Source organism: Vipera berus (genome assembly GCF_964194415.1).
Source record: "Vipera berus genome assembly, chromosome: 6".
NCBI classification, from domain to species: domain Eukaryota; kingdom Metazoa; phylum Chordata; class Lepidosauria; order Squamata; family Viperidae; genus Vipera; species Vipera berus.
Window position 1 is genome coordinate 27096974 of NC_138208.1, and position 25327 is coordinate 27122300.

The following is a 25327-nucleotide window of genomic DNA, read 5'->3' on the forward strand; positions in this document are numbered from 1 at the left end:
GATGGGTGTGGGCGCAAAAAGGTTCTCTGCTAGGTCGAAAGTTGCTGGGCCACACACGGAAAGCAACGTGGCGGCCTTCAGGCCTTCCTCCGCAATTTGATTTGCTCTCAGATAGTTCTCTACTTGTGAAAGGTAAGACGGCCATTCTTCCGGATGCTTCACATCAAACTCTCTTAATTTGCCGACTTTCGGCATTTTCCTTCAGATTCCTGCGATCTTCGGATCCTGCTTCTAGGCTCAGGGAATGTGTCCTCTGAGCATGTGGCCGCTAGCGTTGCTTACTAGCTGGCCTAGAGAGGGGTGGGAAAAATGCCTCTTCCCTCCGGCGTGTGCTGCCGACCCCTCATTGACTTCAGCCCTTAATCGGCGAAGCAGGATCCCACCTTCATCGCCACTGTTAAGTCATGGGCTCTTGGGAGCAGGAATGATGACAGAAGGCTGAGTACAGGATAACTCATACTTTTATTCTTGCTGGAACTGTACTGGAACTTAGGCTGCAACCAGCCAGAACATACAGTCTAGCCCCCAGGTGGCAGCCAATAGATTTGAATCCACTCTTGCCGCCTGGGGCTAACCAATTGCAGGATTGGAGACGGCTTGTCTAGGTTGCTGGAGAGCTGTTAGCTGCTCCAGCAATGCACGTGGTGTAACACCACAAGCTCAATACATAACAACAATGATATCATTTGTGCAATGATGTCATAATATGTATGATGTCATTTCCACTTCCCCTGGACTCCTATAGTTGCTGATTTGATACAAACTGGAACACACATGTGAAAAACCAGTTTCTCCACTTATTTAATTCAGTTTCTGACATAATTGAAACCAGCTCCAGTGATCTATCATCATCATCTCTATCTTGCTATCTTGCTATCATATCCATCTCTCTCTCTCTCTCTCTCTCTCTCTCTCTATATATATATATATATATATATATATATATATATATATATATATATATATATCCATCTCTCTCTCTCTCTCTCTCTCTCTCTCTCTATATATATATATATATATATATATATATATATATATATATATATATATATATATATACATACATATATATATATATATATATATATATATATATATATATATATATATATATATATATATATATATATATATATATATATATAGAGAGAGAGAGAGAGAGAGAGAGAGAGAGAGAGAGAGATAAGTTTTCAGATAAGGCTGAAAACAGGAAATAAAGATTTGCCCCATGTTTGGGGCCTAGCAAGGTAATCTAATAGTTAACATATGACACATATCTCTCCCCTTGCAGAAAGCTAACAGAGCGAGAGAGAACCTGTGGCTCAAGAGGTAAATACACTGCCTAATGTGCAATCAGCCCAGGTTCAAATCTCAGAAGGGTATGACTGACTGATGAAGACTAATGAGTCAGAAATGCATCTCAGCCTCCCTTAGTTCTTTGTTAGTAATTTACACAAATATATGAACTGTCCGGTGTGACTACAGCCTGTTCGATGGCCTTTGAGATAAGGCTGAAAACAGGAAATAAAGATTTGCCCCATGTTTGGGGCCTAGCAAGGTAATCTAATAGTTAACATATGACACATATCTCTCCCCTTGCAGAAAGCTAACAGAGCGAGAGAGAATCTGTGGCTCAAGAGGTAAATACACTGCCTAATGTGCAATCAGCCCAGGTTCGAATCTCAGAAGGGTATGACTGACTGATGAAGACTAATGAGTCAGAAATGCATCTCAGCCTCCCTTAGTTCTTTGTTAGTAATTTACACAAATATATGAACTGTCCGGTGTGACTACAGCCTGTTCGATGGCCTTTGAGATAAGGCTGAAAACAGGAAATAAAGATTTGCCCCATGTTTGGGGCCTAGCAAGGTAATCTAATAGTTAACATATGACACATATCTCTCCCCTTGCAGAAAGCTAACAGAGCGAGAGAGAATCTGTGGCTCAAGAGGTAAATACACTGCCTAATGTGCAATCAGCCCAGGTTCGAATCTCAGAAGGGTATGACTGACTGATGAAGACTAATGAGTCAGAAATGCATCTCAGCCTCCCTTAATTCTTTGTTAGTAATTTACACATTATATATATATATATATTTATATATATGTCAAATGTTATATATATATATATATATATATATATATATATATATATATATATATATATATATATATATATATATATGTCAAATGTTAACTATTTAGATTTAGATATTTAGATTTAGATATCATCATCTATCGTCACAGTTGTCAAAGCCTGTGGCCAGTCTAATATTTTGATTAGGCTTGTAGGAGAGAAAAGAAAAATATAGAAATATAAAGAATAACATTAATATTATTAATAATAATATTAAATTAAAATAAAAACATTGTGAAATATTTTTTTATTTTGTTTATGACTTTGCTCTTTATTGTTAAAGGTAAAGGTTCCCCCGCACATGCGTGCTAGTCATTTCCGACTCTAGGGGCCGGTGCTCATCTCCGTTTCAAAGCCGAAGAGCCAGCGCTTGTCCGAGGACGTCTCCATGGTCATGTGGCCGGCATGACTAGACGCCAAAGGCGCACGGAACGCTGTTACCTTCCCACCGTAGTGGTCCCTATTTTTCTACTTGCATTTTTACGTGCTTTCGAACTGCTAGGTTGGCAGAAGCTGGGACGAGTAACAGGCGCTCACTCTGTTATGCAGCACTTGGGATTCGACCCGCCAAACTGCCGACCATCTGATCGACAAGCTCAGTGTCCTAACCCACTGAGCCACCATGAACCTTTTATTGTTAAGATAGGTTAATCAGGATCATTTTAAATTATTTGGATTTCCTAGAAACTAAATCTTTATTTGACTAGGTATGTACAGGTAGTCTTCAACTTATGAGCAGTCATTTAACAGGTAGTCTTCAACTTATGAGCAGTTCAAAGTTACAACAAACTTTTAAAAAGCTAGCTACTGTCCTCAAAGTTACAACTGTCTGCCCCCACTCTATGGTCATGGGATCACATTTGGGAATTTGATAACCAGCTTGCATTTATGACCAGTTGAAGCATTCTGCAATTTATGATATATATATTATTTTGCCATTTTCCGGTGGAAAATGACACAAAATGACACATTGGATGTGCTGGATTTGCTTAATGTCCATGTGGTTTGTTTAACAACCATATGATTTGCTTAACAACTATAGTGACTTACTTTAGGGCCATCATAAAAACAGTCATAAAACTGAATCCAGTCACATGTACGTCAACTTGTAACCACAATGACTTACAAACAAAATTCCAGGTTCCATTGTGATCATAAGCTGAAGACTACCTGTATTTACAATGAGAGCTTATAATGAAATACCGCTTGCAGGTGAAAATACCTTTTTCACCCCAGAAGTGGAATAACTGTTTTTATTCTTTCAGGACATAAAAAAAAACATTACTAATTATTCACACAAGGAAGGATAAAGGCCAATTCAAGCATTTAATAAACATTAGAAATATATCTTCCTTTTTAAATAAGTAAGCAACAACAATTTACATAGAACAGGGTATGTTATTAAGAAATACATCCTAACAAACATAAATTCTACCTGTCATTTAGTAACTTTAATTACTTAACAACATGTAGAATTGGGAAAGATTCACTAGTTAAGGAAACTAAAGGTCAGGCAGAATCGGAAAATAATCACTAAGCTAAAGCTGCATATCTGTTGAAACCAAATGATAATGTCTAACTGGCAACAGATGTAACAGAACAGAATGGAATAAAACAGAATAGAATGTAGTATACGAAATTTAAAATAACTAGATACAAATGATCCCAATTCCCATTCTATCTGGGGTAAAAAAAATGGAAGTTATGAGCTCCACTGTTATTGGATTGTACCTCCTATTATTCCTGCTCCATTGATAATGCTTCGTGAAGCCAATAGAAGTTCGACCACATGCATGCTATTATAGAGAAAAACCTATTATGTACAGCCCTTTTCTTCAATGAGTCCTGAGAGATCCATTAAAAGCAGTTCAACAGTTAATTTCATTAGATGTAGGAATGAACCAACTGATGAAGGATCAAGGATCAGAAAAAATGAGAGGGGGGGAGGGAGGGGAGAGAGAGAGAGAGAGAGAGAGAGAGAGAATATGTCCCTTTCTTGTGTTGTTCTGCAGTTTAGGTGATAACCCACACACCCAGTTCATTCTAAAACAGTGAACCTTTGACCAATGATTTTATTTACCATACTTGGCAGATGCTCTACGTTCATGCAAACAGCTAAGTTCAGTTGCCATTATCAGAATAAGCCAGTATTAGGGAGCTTCTGGCTACCATGATCAGATTTAAGTCACCAGTACCAAATCAATTATGTCAAATAATATTTAATGGGTTGTGGAGGTCTCTTGGAGACTCTTTCTATGATCATTGAGAAATTATCAACAATAGGAAGGAGGGAGGATCCTGTTAATTACAGACCACTTCAATCAGCTTGATATTGATGCTAGACAAATTTTTGAGTAGGAATGACCTTATCAAGAATAAATCATGCCAAACCAAACCAATTTCCTTTTTTTGATAAAGTGATTGATTTACTTGGACACAGGAACATGATGGACACAGTATACTCTGAGTTCAGCAAAGTGTCTCATGAGATTCTAGCAAAAAAGATAAGACAAAATGTGGATTGGCCGGCACTAGATGGATACCAACCTGGCTGAATCATCCCAAATGAATAAGAGTTGTTCTGGGTCAAGATGGAGGGAAATGTTGAATGACATATTATAAGATTCCATGATAGGTCATTTATTGTTCAACATATTTGACAAATGATTTGGATTAGAAAATATTATCAAATAGGAAGATGACACGAAGATGGGAGGAATACCAACAGCTTAGATGCCAATATCATGATTCAGGAGGATCCCTATAAGCTTGACCAATAGGAAGAAACTAACAAGATAACTTCCAACAAAGAGAAATGCAAAAGTTTATATGTTTAACATTAATCTTGTTCCCTCAAATATAGAATCCTGAGGGCCTTCTTGCTTATTGCTTCATAATTCAACTTGGTGTCCTTTAAAGCCTGTTATTCATACTTGCTCAAAAATATTGCATGAAATTTGAGTTTATCTTCTATCCCCTCCTTCTAATTAATTCCTGTACTCAATACAATTCAGCTTATTTTGGCCATAGGCCACTTCAAGCAAAGTGCTTGGTAAAAATGTGTGTATGTGTGTGTGTTTAATCTATTTTAGTGGGTGATAAATAAAATAAAGTTTAAGACAAAGTTAAAATATATTTATAAACAACCTAACTAACAGCTTTAAGTGAGGTCCAGGATGCAGCTATATTAAATTGTAATGTAGACACTAAAATTATACTAACCACAATAACATTTAAAATTACAACAAAGTGACTCCTATACTTGAGCATTTTCTTTCACTTCTAGGTTTAACTGTTAATATTGAGAGCTAATCGTAGCTAATCTCCAAAAGCTAAGCAGGGTCAAAGTAGGTGATTATTTTGAAAGGGATCACCAGAAATCTCATAGCTGAAAGAGAAACTAAAAAATTGGACTAGAATATACATGGTTTTCACTGTGCAGAGTTACATTATATCCTATTAATTCATGTCAAACTGGAGGGGAGGAGAATTTGCTGAGGATTAGAAGATCCTTCAGCCCAGAGATGGAGAGAGAGATGTTGGATGTAATTTTGGTTGTAATATTCAATCTGTATAATGCATCTTTGCCTTTTTGCTACAGTATCATTCTGAATTTTCATCTGATTCAGAGGAAACATGCAAACTATGTCTCTGTGAAAGAGAGTCATTCTGGTGTGCTTCCTTCTCCAATCATATACTTCAGTTTGTCCACTAATTTTCTACTATGACATGATTTCTATATTGGGAAAATTACAATTTGCATACATATTTGACTTACAAATAGATTTAATTTGAACTGCATTTCAACAAAATATGTGCAATTAGCCTTTGTCCACTCTGATGTTATAGTGAACTGTGATTTAGCTAAAGCTCAAATGTATGAGTGAACAAAAATAATGTAAAAGGCACTGCAAATTCACAACTGTATCTAAGCAACTTATATTCTCTCCTTTGTATGTCTCTTAATGAAAAACCTTAATACTAAAATGCATCTGAAGGTTTTATGTGAATGAAATGGTCTGGTCACTTTGTCTCAGCCCTAGGAAGGGAGCAATGGCAAACTACTTGTGAAAAACCTTAAAAGAAAACTGTAGAGATTTGGTTAGGCAGTCTCCGAGAATTGGAGAGAATTGGATGGAAGAATTTATTTTCACAAACAGATACAGATTTACCTGAGGTATTACTCCAAATGCTTTTCTCCACTGCTGTACAGAGACTGTGTTCCAGGAAACACCATCAATTTGGATATCTCCTTCTGTATTCAAGAGTCTTAAAAAACCAAAGAGCAAAGTACTTTTCCCTGAGCCAGTTCTTCCTAGAACGCCCACCTGAAATATTAATAAACATGAAATATTGAAGGAATTCATAAATTTGATGAAATTAACAAATTCAGAAAATAACATTTATTCATTTATCTATCTTGTTGGATTTTCAGTTTCATGGTTTTTGGGTTTGAAAAGGATTTAAGTGAAAATATTCTTACCCTTTGTCCTGAACTTATTGAAAAGGAAATGTTTTCTAACACTGCCAATCCTCCATCTGTATATTTAGCACTAAGGTTCTTCACTGTCATTTGCCCACCAGATGGCCAGATGTTTTCTTCCTTTACATGCGTATTCTCAATTATGACAGCATGAGGAAAGGCCTTATTTTTTGATACCAGTAAAGGTTTAGATTCTTCTGTTGGCAGATCAATGAATTTAAATACTCTACTCACTGACCGCATCTGAAAAATCAAAGAAAATTTTATTTTAAGTGCTATGCTTTTCTTAACGTATCTCTTGGTCAAACACATATAGACTGATATTACAAATTATGAGTGGAAACATAAGATGTTAATACATTTATCTCTACATTTTGTTATTCAAACTGTGAATACAGACTATTTGGACTATTTCTTCCTTCCCAAGCCAGTTGCTTCTTTAATGATATCCTCCAGTCCTTAGGAATTCTTGGTTACTGAAAATAAAGCACTTCCACACTGTTTAGAGTCCCAAATATGGGGTGTCAAGGTATGGATGGTCACTAGATGACAGCAAAAAGTTATGGAATAACTCTATATTTCTTTGCAGTAATTTAGTGGTGGTCCTCAATTCTGTAGTCCACTTAGGCTGGCCTAACACTGCTAACATTTTACTTCCAAACTCAGTGATGATCTTCATGTCTTGGCTTGGAGATGCTGTGAAAAATGAAAGTCACTGTCCAGCTGTAACCACCCAATAACCTTTGCACTTTGCACATTGATAAATTTAGTGCTAGAGAAGGAAAGTGATAAAACCTCTCAATTTCTCCCCCATCTTTTAGCCTGGGCTAGGAAGAGAATGCTTCAAAACTAGCAATGCCACAGGACATGAAGCTTAGGACTGGCAACAGGAGTTTCCTACAGTGAGGAAATAGAGCCACAGCATCTCTTCCTCCAACTGCTATTCTCAACTTAGTCCTGCAACACTTTGTTATGCTGCAATTTTAAAAGACCTTTTTAAGCTCCTCAGCCCTCAAGTAGCACTCTCCAACACTGCTGAAATGCCAGAACACAGAAATCCCATGCTCCTTTCCAATTAGCAAAAAATATTTGAGAAAGTGTCTAATGTTTTTGTGAAAATAATTAACTGAGGACCAAATAAAAAGTATTTTTATCATACAAATAAAAATATTTTTCATCATATAATATAGAATGCATGCATAATAAAAGAAAATTTAAGGTGTAAAGTGTTCTTTTGGATTTGATTAAAAGAATTCCAATGTTTGCTATAATATTTAGAAATGTTGCACTTCCAAAAATAATGCACAGACCATACTCTGGTGTATGTTTGTCCTTCTTCACAGATAAACCAGCAGTATAGAACCTACAGTACACCATTACATGGAAAAAATCATTACTGAAAGAGATATCTGAATTTTTAATTCAAATTACTAGAAATACATAGCATTTCAAAGTAATTCCAAAGATGTTTGCACTTGTCTGAAACAGCTTTTAAAAATTATTTTTAATTATTCAAATTAAAATTCAATCAAATAATAAATAAAATATTTAATTATTTGAATGTACAAAAAGCTAAAAAAAATAAAATACATGGAATGAAATATAACTAGATGTATAACAAATCTAGAGGATCTTAAAGGAACTATATTACTATATTACACCATATTAGAAAATTAGGATATTATAAAATATATTGCATCTGTTTTCTAAACAAAACCTGAATGGAGCTTTAACTTTGATTCACATAGTATAATGCAAAAAATACATTAATATTGAAAGTATAATATTAAGTAAACCATAAATACTATGCTTCAGAAAACTCAGGTTTTAGATGTGGCACAAATCTGTATATAAAATTGAAATCAAGTCAACAGTTGATTGGTTCCAATTAGAATTACATTTGACATCAAATTCACTTTTTATGAAGTTATTTTGGGTACAGGGCATATTCCCAGTTTGGTTAGTCATTCTTCTAAAGGCAGGATCAAATAAATTTTCTAATAAGAATTATAGAGAAATTTGGTCATTATTAGTATATACTGCCAATTTAGTATATTTGGAAGAAATATGTAGTGAAATTTAATTTAGAAAATCTGAGTTTACAATGACATTACAGCTTTCAAAATTTGATACATTCTATTGTGAACATTTTTTCAGACATGCTGAGATTTGAAATGTTTCCAACATATATGGAAAAATATTTATAATCTTTTTTTTATCAAAAATTTTACTTTATTCAAAAGTATGTTAAAATACAAAACTACAAAAAATCCAGAAAAAAACAAAAGAAAGAAACCAAAAAACCCACAAAACATTTAAGACATTAAAAAGATGCAAAAATCCCCAATCCAAATACATATATTATCCCCAATTGAATACTGATTAATGCATTACTACAGTATTAATTCCCACCTCTTGCAAAACAGCCCCCCCATTATTTAAAAAAACTGGTAAATCTATTTGCAAATTATTGGCCTGTGTCTATATACTATATTAATGACAAAATAACTAACAATAAGAAAGATAATAAAAAAGATGAAATTAAGGTTTCAAAACTCTGTTAACAAAACTGTAAACCACTCATAGAAAATTTACCATGGCATCTTATCTACCCCAAATGATCCCAAAAATTAAAAGTAGTTCATCCTGGATCAAATATCCATGTTTGCTTCTTAATCTCTTATCAATTGTTGTCTAATTAAATAAAATAGATTTAGTCTTCCGAATAAGTCTATCTTCCACCAAAGTCCAGATAGAAATGATTTCCAGTTAGGTGTAATAAAACTATTATTCAATCTCCCTTGGTCATCATGGGGAAAAAAGAATTTGCCACTTCCCTGTTCAATTAGGCTGCTAGTATTGTAAGGAAATGCAGACTTAAGCTTCAAAGAGATGTGTGGAATCAACTCAGTTCCACAGCTGTAAGAATATCTCTTTGGTTCAAATCAAAGTCCTAATTTGTGTATCTAATTTGTGCAAAACTAAAAGTGTCTGTACTATCACAAGCATTATCACTGCATCAAACTTTTTAATAAACTTTCAACTAAAAACTGAATGTTGTCTGTCATCTGATCCATTATTGCTCTGTATAATTTGATCAGAGAATAAAAAAACACTGAAGCAGAAGGCATTTTCTGGATATTTCAATCCAAGGTTAAAAGAAAAATTTAAAAAACTCCAAATATTTTGCAAATTAACAAAAAAATACAGAAATCCAGTGCTAATAACCCAGTATTAATATAAGTTAAATGAAAGGACGATACCATCACCCCCAAAAAACAAAATCAACCCACACTTTTTCCTTGCGGCAAGAACTAAGGTTGTTGAAAACAACATAAATCAAAATGAAAGCAAAAGAAGAAAAAACATATAGAGTCTAGCAAGGAGTTGAAATAAATCAGCATTCAACCACTAATCAACTTTTAAAAGCAAAGAACAAAGTGAAACAGTAAATTTAAGAAGTGAAAATTCTTAAGAAAATGTGTGTGTGCTTAAGAAAATGAAACTTCTGACAGAAAGATGGTTACGCCCAATTTCTTTCCAACCAATTTCAAAGGGAATTAGAATCTTTGAGACTTCCCTTCCCACATGGGTTCACAGCTGTCCAAAAGTCATCTTGGGTCATTCCTAAGTGCTCCCATTCGAATCCTGACAAAGCACTGGCTTTGGCAGCAAAAACAAAAAATCATGGTGTTAAGATAATAATTTGGGGTTTCTACGAGCCATGGTGATACAAGACCAAGTGAAAAAAAATTGAAATCCAGACATACTGTGCAAAAGGAGATTTTAGTCTGAAGAACAAAAGCTCTGCTCTCGAGGGTAGGCTACAGAGAAAATGAGGTTCAGGGACGTTATTTTATTTATTTATTTATTTATTTTATTTATTATATTTTTATACCGCCCTTCTCTCGAAGGACTCAGGGCGGTGTACAGGGCAATAAATACAAAACAGGATACAAAAGTTAAAAGCAATTAAATAAATGCCCAAGGTTAAAACAATAATTAAAACGTATTTAAAACCCCAACCCTAACCCATCAGACCAGGTCAGACTGCTCAAATAGATACGTTTTTAGATTGCGCCGGAAGGAGCGAAGGTTGGGGGCCATCCGGAGCTCAACCGGCAAGCGGTTCCATAGGTCTGGCGCGCCCACAGAGAACGCTCTACCCCTGGGGGCCACCAATCGACATTCTTTGATCGGAGGCACCCTGAGGAGGCCCTCTCTGTGGGAGCGCACTGGACGGAGGGAAGTTGACGCCGGCCGCAGGACGACTGGTCCTTTGTGTGAATTAGGAGTGGTGGTTTGTGTATGTGTTGGTTTCAATGTGTCCTTCCTATGCAGTTTGGGATGCCCCTGCTTTGAGCTTTGATCCTGTGTGAAATCCAGAAAAGGTAGATTGCCTTCACTGTCAGATATGCAGATTCCATCTCTGGTGTCTCCCACCACCTCAACATAATTCTTGACTCCCCATGGAGCCAGTGAGGTGCAAAGAAAGGGGGAGGCATTTTAAACTTGGGTAAGAGAAAGAAAGTCCCATATGTTCAGCAGTCATCTTGGGACGGAGTGCTTTATAATTTTTTATTCATTGAAAATAGAGTTAAAATATGCAGATGGCATATTTGTACTGTATTTAATTCAACAGTAATGATACTTTCTTAAACACAGCTATTATGCTGACCCAGTGGTGGGATTCAAATATGTGAACAACCAGTTCTCTGTGTGGATGCCGCTTCCAGAAGTCCATTCTGGGCCTGGGCAACAAAAAATTAGCTACTGGTTCTGCTGAACTGGTGCGAACTGGCTGAATCTGACCACTGTGCTGACCTTTTAATTCTAAGACAACAATATGAGCAATTCTCATGGGAAAGTACATTTTATGAGAAAGAACCTATTCATGGTGGGGAAATAGAGAAAAAGTAGTGGTCAGCTAGTTCTTTTTCTGCTAGTCTGTTTCTTATGCAATGGAATCTGAAAAAAGTAGGTTGGATTCAAAGACCACTAGGAAACTTTTTAAGAACAAAATGCAGCAGCTCACTTGCTACCTAGACTTAGACACAATGAACATATTACACCTGTAGGGCCAGCTTTGAATTGGTTGCCAAAATATATTTCCAGTTGCAGATTAGTGGTTTTAATTTCTAATTTCACAAGGCATCTGCAAGACCACGTCTTTTAATCTGAATTAACCCATTTGATTCAGTCAACTTGAGAAAATCTGTTAATATCTAGTTTGAGAGGTCAAATGGTCCAAGGATAGAAGATAGTATATTTCTGCTATGTCCCTCTTGAGGAATAATTTACTGTCAGAGATTTAATTTATTCTGACCCTCTCCCCTACCATTTTATGAAAGATAATAATAAATAAATTGTAATATCTTTCTTATATTAATATCTTTCTCTCTGTAGGCAATTGGCATGATAACATAAAGTCAAACAAGAATGGCAATATTCAGAAAATAAAATATGGGCACAAAACTAACCCTAAATCAGAAATACATATGATTTTTATTTCCTGACTTTACCAGTCTCATAGTGCTTTAAATCTTGGTTTGGTAGATCAATTATTATTACATTCTGAATTTTAATTAATTGCTGTGTTTCATTATTTTATTATTTATTTATTTATTCATTCAAGTTATATAGCCGCCCAAGTGATTCTAAGCAGCTGACCACAGTTAAAAACAACAATGATTTTATATTTTGTGTATTAACTGCTAGGGATCTATTACATGCTTACAGCAATATATTAAATAAATAAATAAATAATAAATAAATAAGAAACTTTCCAAATTGAAACTGTTCCTTGACATGCAAATTAATCATTTCCAGCAGTGCTCTTAACTGCAACTATGCAGCTTTGCACATTGATGTCTGTAAAAATAAAATCAAAGATACAAAAGACTGAGGATGTGCACTCCATCATGCAATGATGGAGAAGCAAATTTAAAGAAAAAATGTGGTTTACAAATCATATATCAATACATACTTATTTTTAGTTATAAAGTTAACACCAAATGCATATTCTACAATGTAAAATATTTTATAAGCTTGCTAAATGAATATAAAATGTTTACTTCCTTTTTCTACTTTTATTTAATTATTATGAATATTATATTTTTTATTAAAATATTTACTTTCAAAGAAATGTTTAAGGTCTTACCAAACTGTCCACATCAATGCTTGTGTTCACAGCCCATTGCAATGTTCCCATAATGTTCATGGCTAATGTAAGAATAATGCCGACTTTTCCTTCCCCATTACCTACAAGTAAGAAACATGAATAAAATCCCAGCATATGTGAGCTGTGCTAGCTTGCACACATATAAAACCCATGCATACATGCACACATTCATGCATAGGTAAATCTTCACAGAGGGAAAGAGAAGAGATATCCTCAGTTATCAGCTCATTAGGGCAACACTTAAATTTAGGGCAATCATTCTTGCAATGGGAAATTAGCAGTAACAGCTTCAACTACACATGGTCAGAACACATCTGCTTTGTAACAGCTGCTGTCTCATGGCACAGCCTCCACTACCCCAAGTATCAGGCAGACCCTGATACTTCTGGCCTTCTGGGAGTCCGTGAAGATGTAACTCTTCCCCCTAGTGCTGGACTGTGATGTCAGGTGAGCCAATTAAGGGTTGTGGCTTGCATCATGGGTTTATTATATTCTCAGTTATTATATTATGATTATTTTAATTTTGTTTTGGTGTTTCAATATATATTTCATTATATTAGTTTTTATGCACTGTTGATGTATGCAATATAGGCAGCCATAACTTTTCTATATAAAAAAGTAAAATAAAAAAATACATTAATCATTCTCAATTAAAGCACATTGATTAAACTATCAGTATATAGTGTTCATTATTTAAATCTGCATATTTTTTCTATATGTAATAGGTCTTGCTCTCTCTTTTTTTCTCTCTTTAATATAAACACAAAGATATAGATACCTGTAGTAGCAATAGAAACAAAGGTCACAATGATGAAGAAGATTACAAAAATCATTTCTATTCTCATCTGAAACCAACGTAACGTAGATAGATACAGGAACCAGTTTGCTGTATGCAAATTTAGAGCTTTATGGAATAATGTTTCAAAATATGGTTGCCGTCCATAAGCTCTCAATGTCCAGAGTCCCTTTAAGCTGGTAACAAGATGTGTGAAAATTGGACTTCTAGCTATAAGGAATGCAAATATGAAAATAAAAATAATACATGGTTATTATTTCTTTAAAAATGAATTGCATAAAGATTCAAAAATAACTAATACTTGTGTTCCATCACATACATTCTTTTCTAGTTGCATCATGTCACAGAACATTAAAAATAGTATGTAATCATCATAATATTTCATTAAAACGTATATATAGTGTTGATACTATAATACTTTGATAATATATTTTTATATATTATTTTAATTTTATGATTTCATATTATGTATTTGAAGCTATCCCATTGTAAATTACTTCTGAAATTCGTGAACTGCCTAGTGTTCTATGTGAAACAGAATCCATTTACTAATGTAAATTTTCTATAAACAGATAGATATACCAAATTTACTTTTACCTCTGCTGTACTATAGTTATGTCTATGGTTCCCTTTCTTTCATCTCAAACTTAGCATTCTTAATATTTAATATCAGCATCTGGACAAGAACTGAACATTATTCAGAGAGATGAAATCTTAAAATAGGAATTGGATGAAAAGCAACAGAGAAAATCTCTTCATTTTATTTATGTCTATATTAGATCATACCTTCAGATTCCAGTTGTTTCAGCTGTTGAGATGTGTGCAGGAAGTATGCTCTTAACATAACGAAGGCTCCTATCACAGGCACAGATGCCAGGAAGATATAGGGTTGTATGAAAGAGACTACTACTATAGCCCCAATCACAATGAGCATTAACTGCAGGTTGAAAGAAAAATACTACTGATATAGCAAACTTTCCACAAAATTTTACAAGTTATGAGGAAGTAATTTCCCTAAGGTTACTATGATAAAATTATCCTTTTTCCATATGGTGCAATTCAAATGTTCTGATTTACCATTCTAGTCTCCACAGTCAGATCAGTACAGTTAGTCCTTGACTTATGACCACAATTAAGCCCAAAATTTCTGTTGTTAAGTGAGACACTTGCCCCATTTAATGACCTTGTTAAGTGAATCATTGCAGTTGATAAGTTAATAACCTGGTTGTTAAATGAATCTGGCTTCCCCATTGACATTGCTTGTCAAAAGGTTGCAAAAGGTGATTTCATGTCCTTGGGACCCAGCAACAGTCATAAGTTGCCAACCATCTGAATTTTGATTACATGATCATGGGGATCCTACAAAGGTTGTAATTGTGAAAAATGGTCCTAAGTCACTTTTTTCAGTGCCGTTGTAACTTTGAATGGTCACTAAATGAACTGTTGTAAGTAGAGGACTATCTGTAATTCAACTCCAAAATATCTGAAGGGCAATAGCAGATATTGAGTTTGTTTTCAGTGTGTATTCCCTTGAAATCTAACTTGGTCACCGTATGGTCACTCAGTTTGAGACTTTTGATTCTGAAATAGGTTATCTTGGTATAGATCCTAATGATATATTTCCATCATGCAAAATTACACAATTTGCAATCTTGTTAGCACAAGTTTTTGATATTCTACTCATTTTTTATGATTTTTCAAGATCACCTATACATTTCCTGGAATTTTTGAATTGAGAGAGACTGCTTTCATATATACCAAATTAAAATAATCATGCATTTATTTAAAATTAGATGTTTATTTTAATAAAAAGGCAAAAGATTTATATGATTTTAGGAGGACTGGAGGATGAGCTGCTGCTAAACAGTCATGACATTAGTTTATAAAAATGTATTTCCTGGCTAGTTTATGAAATGACATGACATGCATTGTTGCTAAATTATGACATCTGATCAACATATTGGTTATAGCCTAGCAGCAAGATGAAATATAATAATAATAATAATAATAATAACAACAATAACAACAACAGCAGCAGCAGCAGCGTTTTATTGAAATATTAGGTTAGATATTGTAAAATAATTAGATTAGTTTACATTTACACCTCAGTATAGATAAGAACCCTTCTGTACAGTACCATCACCACCAGGCCACAATGATGGCAAACATAATGAAATCATGACCCAATTGTGTTTTTATACACTTTTGTTCCAGTGGGTACATAAATTTATAAATCATGCTATTTATAATATGAAACATAACTGAGGACCCAGATTGTTGGGGATAATGTGCTGACACTGTAAACTGCTGGGAGAGTGCTGTAAAGAAAGGATTCACAACCCCTGGGCCGCAGCTCACTACCAGGCCATGGCTTATTTGGAACCGGGCTGTGCACGTAGTTCGACTTGTGTGAGCGAAAGACTGGTTCCCTTCTCCCTGCCCCACCTCTGGGCTGCCAAGCTGCAAAGGTTGGGGACCACAACCATATCTTTCTTAAAGACACAAAATGAAGAAAGTAGTTGTCTCTTACTTTTGTCTAAGGAGCTACTGTTTGGTGATTTATTGGAAGGTATTTTTAGGGACAAAAAACTCAGGATAATCCTAACATAGTTGAAGATTCATGATTTATGCTGTTCCAATTTTTGCAACATTTATTATAACATTTACAAACCTGAATGAAGTCAAATACTGTAAGTGGCAATAAGTCATCCAGTATTGCTATATCCTTAGAAAACCTGTTAAGTATTCCTCCTATATGTTGAAGGGAAAAATAAGTTAGTTATCAACTGAATATTTTATCAATATTGGTTAAACTAAACAATGAGTTTTTTAATAACTAAAATGCTAAAATTCTACTGTAACATTCCTGAGCTTATTTGCAGTATATTTAAGCATATAGTACTGATTAATGCTGGATTAGTTTACATTCAGATTATGTAAAGTAAAATGTTTACATAGAAAGATTTATATGCTAATATATAAATGGTGAGAAGACATGTGCCTAATAATTTAAATTTTTCACACATGAGGTAACAATTCACATATTTTTTGTTATAAAGTTATTTTATTTATTCATATAAAACATTTATATACCTATGCATCTTCCAATCAGCTCTAGGCAGCCCGCAATAATGTTATACATTCTAAACTTTATTTATTTATTAGATTTCTTTTAGTCCCACCTTTATTATTTTATAAGTAACACAAGGTGTCAAACATACATAATACTCCTTCCTCTTTCTCTTTTCCACAACAATACCCCTGTGATGTGGGTTGGGTTGGGAAAGAATGACAAGTCCAAATTACCCAATCAGCTTTCATGCCTAACATGGGACTAGAACTCACAGTCTCCTGGTTTCTAGCCTGGTGCCTTAACCAATAGATGGCTCTATTTACTATATGCTGCTGAGTCCTTCAAACATAGGGCAGATTATAAACAATATAAAATAAATAAATATTTGACATCATAGATGAGTTTAAGCAAGCATCAGATTCACCAACTGTTTCCTCCTCATCTAGTACACCTATCACAGTGTTCAGAAATAATTGCTTCTATTTTTTAATCGAACTTCACTTGTAAAAAATATGCTGTGCAGTGGAGTTAAGTTCTGCTTACTTAATTTTTAAAAATTAAACTTTCTATGATGGAATGGGACAACTCGATGTGGCCAGCTTGATGCAGCCAGCTCACTGCTGCCAGCTAGCCACCAAGTCACCTGTGCCAACTCATACCACCAAGTCATTGCAGGATCGCAACACAGCCGACACAGCTGGAGAGACGAGCACATGGGAAAATGAGTGGGTGGGCAGAGTACAGAGCAGCAGCAGCTGGAAGCTTCCCATTTTCACACATCTCCATTGCCGCTACCACCACCACACCACTGAGCTCTTAGCTGTTCGGAGTTTGGGCTGTTAGACAGCAGTGGCAATGTTCAGGCCATTTTCCAGCAGTGGGCCAGGCAGGCAGCAGGGAGGTGGTGGAGGCCTGGCATGTCCCATTTTCATACACATTTTGCCACTGCCGTGTCAAACTCCTCCCGTTCACTTGCCTGCCCACCCAGTGCTACCTCCAACTGCCACTGACAAGTTGTCTCCACAGCAAATTGGCCGTGTTGTCCTGCAACAACTTAGAGGTTGTAAGTTGGCAGAGACAGAAGCAGAGGTGAGCCTGCAGAGGCAACTTGGTGGTGGTGAGCTGGTGGCAGTGAGCTTGCCCTGCCAAGCTGGCTATACTGAATTGTCGCATTCTGCCCTAAATGCCTAACAAATGCCTTTGCTATAAATGCTTTATTTTATGATATCTCTGTTGCATTTTAAATTTGCCATACTTATGCATACATGCTGCCCAACATGTCAGGATCTAATGCTAATGCTAATATATGCAAACGTGTGAAAGCTGGTAATGGACTTCAATTAAGAATTAATGCCTTCTATTCTTAAATATCCAGATGGTTTCTGAATGTCTATCTCCAATATCTTTGGATTTTTAAAAAACTGATTATTGAAACTTTGAGTGTGTTTGCAAATTTTGAATGATGTAATAAATCATATTGTTGTAGATTGTGATGTTAAAGAAACTAACTTGATGTTGAACATGATAACAGCAGCACGGTTACTGGTGGGACAATATTGGAAGAAGGATAGTTTGCCCACTATAGAAGAATGGGTGTTTAAAGTTTCGAATCTTGCAGAAATGTCTAAGATTTCTGCTTATTTGAAGGATCATTCACAGGAAAGATATATTTCAGTTTGGAGGAGATGGATAAATTATATTCAGAACAAATATGGGACTAAAAAGTTCCATTTAGCTTATGAGTAGATTTTAGTGGGATATTGTTATTGGTACTTTGTTTGTAGTTATGTTAAAGGTGAGTTAAAGCACATTATGAATTTGGTTAATTGTATATTATGCATAATTTTTATTTAGAATATGATTATTGTAACTATAAACCTGTACTTAGCTCTGGGAAGTGGGGGGGGAAGTGGGTGGGTTTGGGGTGGGTGGGATTTGGGGATATATTGTAAAATTTTGTTTTTGTAAAACTCTTTAATAAAAAAAAGAATTAATGCCTTCTATTCTTAAATATCCAGATGGTTTCTGAATGTCTATCTCCAATATCTTTGGATTTTTAAAAAACTGATTATTGAAACTTTGAGTGTGTTTGCAAATTTTGAATGATGGAATAAATCACAAACGTCTTCTTTGCCTAAACTCAACATTAGCTAACCATATAAAAATTATTGCATATTGAATTAGTTTGAGTTACCTGCTTTGAGTTTGTTGAAGGACGACATAGGAGCCTGAAGTACCGCATGAAGCATCTTGCGGTGAAGAGTTTTAGAAATTGTTATAAGACTATGTACCAGGGGTATGCCTCTAAAGATCCCCAGGGCTAGCAAGGTATCTGCCACACCCACATAAATGTAGAAGATATAAAAGCTGCTAGTCTCAGTAATAATAACTGCACTGTTCTCCAGTCCATCAGAGGAATGATTTTTTGTTGACTCTGTTTTATTCGGGTGAGGTGAAACAGCAGAACTATAAAGCAGACACAAACTCATATTATTATAAGTTTATAGCAGGCATGTCAAATGTATCGGGACGGTTTTGCCATTGCCAGCAATGGGGTGGGTGCAGCTTCCAGATGACATGTCCGGCTTGCAGGCCGGCAGTTTGACACCCCTGGTTTATAGTCATTTATAAATTTACAGTCACATACTGAGTTTCATTTCTTAAAAGCATGATATGTCATACTAGCACTGAAATCACAATTTAATAGTTTCTGAGAATGCAGTTTTGATAAAAATGATTGTTTAAAGGGATATGACTTGAATTTATTATGATTAGGCATTTGAAAAGGAGCAAAGAATAATGATAACAACAACAATTTTGATGTCTTATAAAGTTATAAGACATCAAAATTGCTGTTGTTGTTAGCATTATTCCTCATTTATTATTATACTACCACACTTGATAAAAATATTTCTGTCCAAAAAAAAGATAACAGGAAAGCTGTTATTTATACATTTACATAGGAATAATCCCACTGAATTCAAAGAACTTATTTTTAGTAGAGAATAACTGGATAGTACAGAAAACTTTAAAAGTGCAGAATTGGGCTGTAGCGTTCAATAATGAATTATCCATGTAGGACTAAGCATCTGATATGTCTTTTCAACTTCCTTGCATTGCCTGTTCTGGGCATTTCCTAGCATACCAACTAGGCAGACCATGCTTATCTTGTTGAGATCAACGAACATCATGTACTACAGTCTAACTGGGCATGTGATAATTAGTTTGGCTTTAAATATTAAAACTTAGCCCCATTGAAATGTTACAGTTACATAACACACACAAATCTTTAATATAAACACTCACCTACTGATATACCATACCCCAAACAGGGAAGCAGCCACCTAAAAATAGAAAATGGATAGATAGTTAATTCATACTTAGATGTCTCATTTTTGGCATTCTATAGATTTCCTCCACATTCTATAAAATGTCTAATTTCACAAATTAATGGTAAGATGTATAAAGTCAGCTGAAGGTTTTATGTCCAGTGTTACTCTAATTTATAAAGTGACCAATTATAAAATAGAACTGCCAAACTACAATTTAATAATACTGTACAAGGAAATTATATCAGGTGCTGTAATTTTATTATCTACAGGCCTGTAGAAGCACCCCTTGAAAATTGAGCGCATCTGTCAATTTCAATTTTACTTATTTTCCCAATCATATTTCTTCCTGTTTCCACATTAATTTGCTGGGTTTTTTTAAAAAAAAGTCAGAATCAAATTTATTTTTGTTTTCATATTTGTTTCTCCCAATGTATACATTTCTGTATTTTATTTTGTCCAGTGAATGTGTTTTGTAACATATTATGTTATGTTTCTGCATGCATATTGTTGGAGATCACTCAATTAAAAAGTTATAGTATCAAAACATACTGGTATCTAGGCTAACATAGTGGAAATTTACATTTGAGGTGATAGGCTTTTGATTTTATATGTTTTAATTGTTTTATAGTTTTAATGCTGGAAACTGCCAAGAGTTGTTTTAAGATGGACAGCCATAGAAATCTTTTAACATAAATAATAATAAATAATTAATAAACTTGTAAAATAATACAAGAATCAATACATTTGCTAAGTTTTTGTTATATAGACAGTCTTTGCTTAATTACTATTTATTTAGCGACTTCAAATTTAAGACAGTGCTAAATGAATGCAGTTATGGCTGATGCTTGAATTTATAGCTATTGTGGTGCCCCCAGCAAAGGCTGCAAAAGGCTTTAGGGAAGCCTTTGGGAGGCCTCACGAACACCCGGAAAGGTCCAGGAGTTACTTCGACCAGGCAGCAGCAGGAGGAAGAAAACGGTGAAAGTCAATAAGGGGTGGCAGAGGATACAGATGGGAGCAGCAACAGAGTGCAAAATAGCCAAAAGAGCACATATAAAGGGCAAAATGGGTGGGTGTGGGGAACTGGAGGTGGAAGTGAACATAGCAGAGAAGGAGTCTGGCTAATGACCTCAACTGGAACTACTGGAACCTTCATTGCTAAGCAATGCAGTCACATGATGTTTCACCTAATGACCAAATCAATTAGCAATGGAAATTCCATCCCAAGCAAGTAAATTTCTATCATTCTTTTTTCATTAGATCCCTGTTCTTCTATACATCTTGTACAGCATGTATGAAATGAGAAAGCTTTTATTTACAATTGTCACATAAGCAATTTGTTTTAAAATCAAATTTATTGTTATATTCTTACCTCAATTAAAAAAATAATAAAACATGTAAATAACACAACAATCATTTTTTTGTGGATGGTTATATATCTGAAGTATGTATTCCATGAGGTGACTGCATTCATAGTGTCTGAATCATCAAAGAAACATTCCTGGCAAAATAATTGAGAATATAATTAGACTGTTCTATAAAATTACTTCTTCTTTGTACCCTACTGATATCACCAGTATAAGCCTAGATGTTACTGCTATTGGTTTTCATGAGAACTGTTGTTGAGACATGATTACAATTTTGGTTTCCAGCTTTCTTTTAGACCAGGGGTGTCAAACTGCCAGCCCGCAGGCTGGATGCGTCATGCCAAAACCGCGCCCACCCCATTGCCGGCAATGGAAAAAAAGTTGTGATACATTGCGAATGTCACGTGACGTTGCAAGTTTGACACCTCTGTTTTAGACAATAATGTGCTTAAGAATTTTATGTTTACCCTCTTATTCATTCATATTCACAGCTCTTTAAAAGCAAGAGGAATATTTCTCTTTGAGATTTCTCCTTATGTATTGCTATTGTAGTTGAAACAGAAAGTCCTATTTAGGATCATTAAAAATGAAAGGACACTTCCAAATGCAATTTCCCCTAATGTATCCTTTTTTGTACATGTTTTCTTAATAAATGTATCAGCATATTAAACTAAAAGCTAATGATTCTTTAAATTGGAAATATTATCTTGCAATACCAAGCTGGGTGTCCAAGAAACAGGACCACTGACAACCATTTAGCTACAATAACTTGAAATATATACCTTTAAATCATCTTCATTAAGTTCTTCAGTTATTTCTACCAGACTGCCCCGAGACAAACGCCTCGCATAGATGTCTGCTTCAGAAGATCGATGGATGACTGATATGCTGCCTTTTTTGTAAATGCTTTGATTTGGATGAATTGATGTTCTGGTCATTAAATTAAGTACAGATTGTCTTCTTTGCCCTCTGAATGTGGGTCCTGAATTTAATACATTGCTGCGAGGCAGAATTGCCTCCCCTTGTTCAGACTCTGGTACTAAAGATAACTTTCTTTCTGCTGGTTCTCCGAGACCTTCTTCCTTACCATTGACTTGCAATGATGTTTTTCGCATGAGAGAAAATTTGCGGCTAGAATTTAGTGCATTCATTACAGAATTCTTCCTTTTCTCAGTTAAATCTGAAGTTTGTTTAAAAGATGTTTTTTTCATGTCATTTTGTGAAGCCATGCCATCATTATCAACAGAGAGACGCCGCAATGTTTCTGTAAGAATGGAGTTTCTTCTTTCTGCAGTGTAGTGGTCAAAATCATCAAATCCCATCAGCTGAGAACTGAAGTTGGGTCGCTGACGCTGAAGTTCAGAAAATGTTCCATAGAAATAACAGCTTCCTCCATGGAGAATCAATATCTTGTTTGCTATCTTTAAGTGTTCCAACTTTGAAGTGACAAGTATTCTAGTTTTATTGACAATAAGCTTGCAAACACAACTTCAGAAAAAAAAAGAGAAAAATGCAGTTTTGAAATTAGGTAGTACATATCGATGACTTTATTATATGAGTGCTTTCTAATTTAAGAAAGCTGTCTTACATTCATTTAGCTGACAATAAAATTCAGGGATTGAAAAAGAACACTATTTTCCAGGCAAATCATAATTGTGCTCGATATCTGATTAAAAGTAATCCTCAACTTGTAATTGTTCATTCAGCTATCAGTCTAAGATATAATGGAACTGAAAAAAGTGACTTGCACTTAAAACTGTTGCAGCAGTCCCATGGTCATGTGACCAAACTTTGAGCACTTGGCAACCTGCATGTATTTATTACGTTTGCAGTGTCCTCGGGTCATGTGATTGCCATTTATGACCTTCCCAGCCAGCTTCTGACAAAGTCAATGGAGGAAGCTGGATTCAAATAATGATTGCATGATTCACTTAACAACTGCATTGATTTGTTTAGCAACTATGCCAAAATGGTCATAAAATTGGGCATGGCTTACTTAACATCTGCCTTGGTTAGCAACAGAAATTCTGATCCCAGTTGTGGTCGTAAGCTGAAAAGTACCCGTATTATAATTCCCAGTCCTGCATTGCATTTCCCAAAACTCCTCTAGTAGCTCTCCAGGTATATATGAAGAACATTATTGCAATCCTCCAGTGATTAAAGTACACCTATAAATTGGGCAAGTTCTACTTTCACCTTAGGCATGAATGCCATCTGAGTGACTTTGGGCCAATTACTTTCTTTCAGCCCAACCCAACTCACAGAATTGTTATTGTGGAGAAAATAGGATGAGGAAGGAGTATTATGTGTTTTGGCTACTTTCAGTCATTTATAAAAATAATAAAGGCAGGATAAAAATTAAAATCCATCCCCCCTTATCTTCATGGATTTTCAGTGCCTTTTAATACAATCAACCACAGAATCCTTCTGGATTGGCTGTAGAGATTGGGAATTGGGGACATCATTTTATGGTTCTATTCATGCTTCAGCACAAGTTCAAGTGGCTCCCTCATCTGTGGAATACCACAAGGGTCAATGTTTTCCTCATGTTTAATAATGACATTAAACCACTGGATTGGGTCAGTGGTTTAGATTTTGATATCAGCATGAATATGATACCCATTTGTATCTTTCAAGCCCACCCTATGCCGTTCTGGATGGGGAGAAATTGTCTCATGGATCAACTACTTTAATTGCAAGACCATTCAGAAGCTTCTGTTAGTCCAGAATGCAATGCTGCAGGTAATTATGGGCATCTTTTCATACAGTTATGTGATCTCTCCACTTTGAAAGCTGTACTGACTTCTAGTATACTTCCAGGTGTGATTCAAGGTCCTGGTTATTGCCTACAAAGTCTAAACTTGCATAAGGCCAGGTTATTTGAGGGACTGCCTATCTCCCATCTTTTCTGTATGGATCAAAAGAATTTGTATACTCCAGGTACTTTTGATTAAGCAGTATTGTCCTGGAGACCCAAAAATCATGCCTTCTCTGTTATAGCCACTGCTCTCTGAAAGAAGCCCCCCAATTTCCTGAGATCCATGTGGTAGTATTGAAGGTAAAGGTAAAGGTTCCCCCACACATGCGTGCTAGTTGTTTCTGACTCTAGGGGCTGGTGCTCATCTCCGTTTCAAAGCCGAAGAGCCAGCACTTGTCCAAGGACGTCTCCATGGTCATGTGGCCGGCATGACTAGACGCCAAAGGCGCACGGATCGCTGTTAACTTCCCACCATAGTGGTCCCTATTTTTCTACTTGCATCTTTACGTGCTTTCGAACTGCTAGGTTGGCAGAAGCTGGGACGAGTAACAGGCGCTCACTCTGTTACGCGGCAATCGGGATTCAACCCGCCAAACTGCCGACCTTCTGATCGACAAGCTCAGCATCCTAACCCACTGAGCCACCGCGTAGTAGTATTACTGAAGGCCTTAAAGATTTGACTATTTCCTCAGGACTTGGATTCTGGGATGGTTTCATAAATGTTTTTGTATGGAATGCCCATCTGTTGCATTTATATTTTAACTTTTATTTGGTTTTTCTACATTGTGAGTCACCAGAGTTGTTTGAGAATCAGGTGGAACTTAAATTAACTAAATGAATGAATAATAAAAAAATGCATTTTTCTGATTTTTCCTGAATATGGTCTTCTGCAGACTATTGGAAGTGACTGGAAAAATGTGATTGGAAAAATGATTGGAAGTGATTGGAAAAATGAAGAAGCACTGCTCCAATGGGGAAGGAAGGAAGGAAGGAAGGAAGGAAGGAAGGAAGGAAGGAAGGAAGGAAGGAAGGAAGGAAGGAAGGAAGGAAGGAAGGAAGGAAGGAAAAATAGGGGAAAAGTAACAGTAAAAAATAGCAAGTTTCAATCTGTAAACTTTCTGCATGTCAGGAAAGTTTTACAATATTATATTGGTGAGAAAGACATACAGTAACAAAAGCTGCAGCAGGCTTTACTCAGGAA

General features: G+C 35.5%; 1 protein-coding gene across 1 annotated transcript in view; it reads right to left on the reverse strand.

The window, feature by feature from the left end:
• CFTR (CF transmembrane conductance regulator) overlaps nucleotides 1-25327 on the reverse strand; it is a gene marked incomplete at its 5' end in the record, with an annotated part of 124153 nt that overhangs the window by 37748 nt on the left and 61078 nt on the right. Inside the window, 10 exons of the mRNA XM_081331953.1 lie at nucleotides 6309-6464; nucleotides 6620-6862; nucleotides 12780-12880; nucleotides 13579-13806; nucleotides 14383-14533; nucleotides 16268-16347; nucleotides 18864-19135; nucleotides 19976-20013; nucleotides 21374-21502; nucleotides 22151-22856. Of these exons, the coding sequence (XP_081188079.1) occupies nucleotides 6309-6464; nucleotides 6620-6862; nucleotides 12780-12880; nucleotides 13579-13806; nucleotides 14383-14533; nucleotides 16268-16347; nucleotides 18864-19135; nucleotides 19976-20013; nucleotides 21374-21502; nucleotides 22151-22856 (2104 nt within the window). The remainder of the gene's footprint in view (nucleotides 1-6308; nucleotides 6465-6619; nucleotides 6863-12779; nucleotides 12881-13578; nucleotides 13807-14382; nucleotides 14534-16267; nucleotides 16348-18863; nucleotides 19136-19975; nucleotides 20014-21373; nucleotides 21503-22150; nucleotides 22857-25327) is intronic.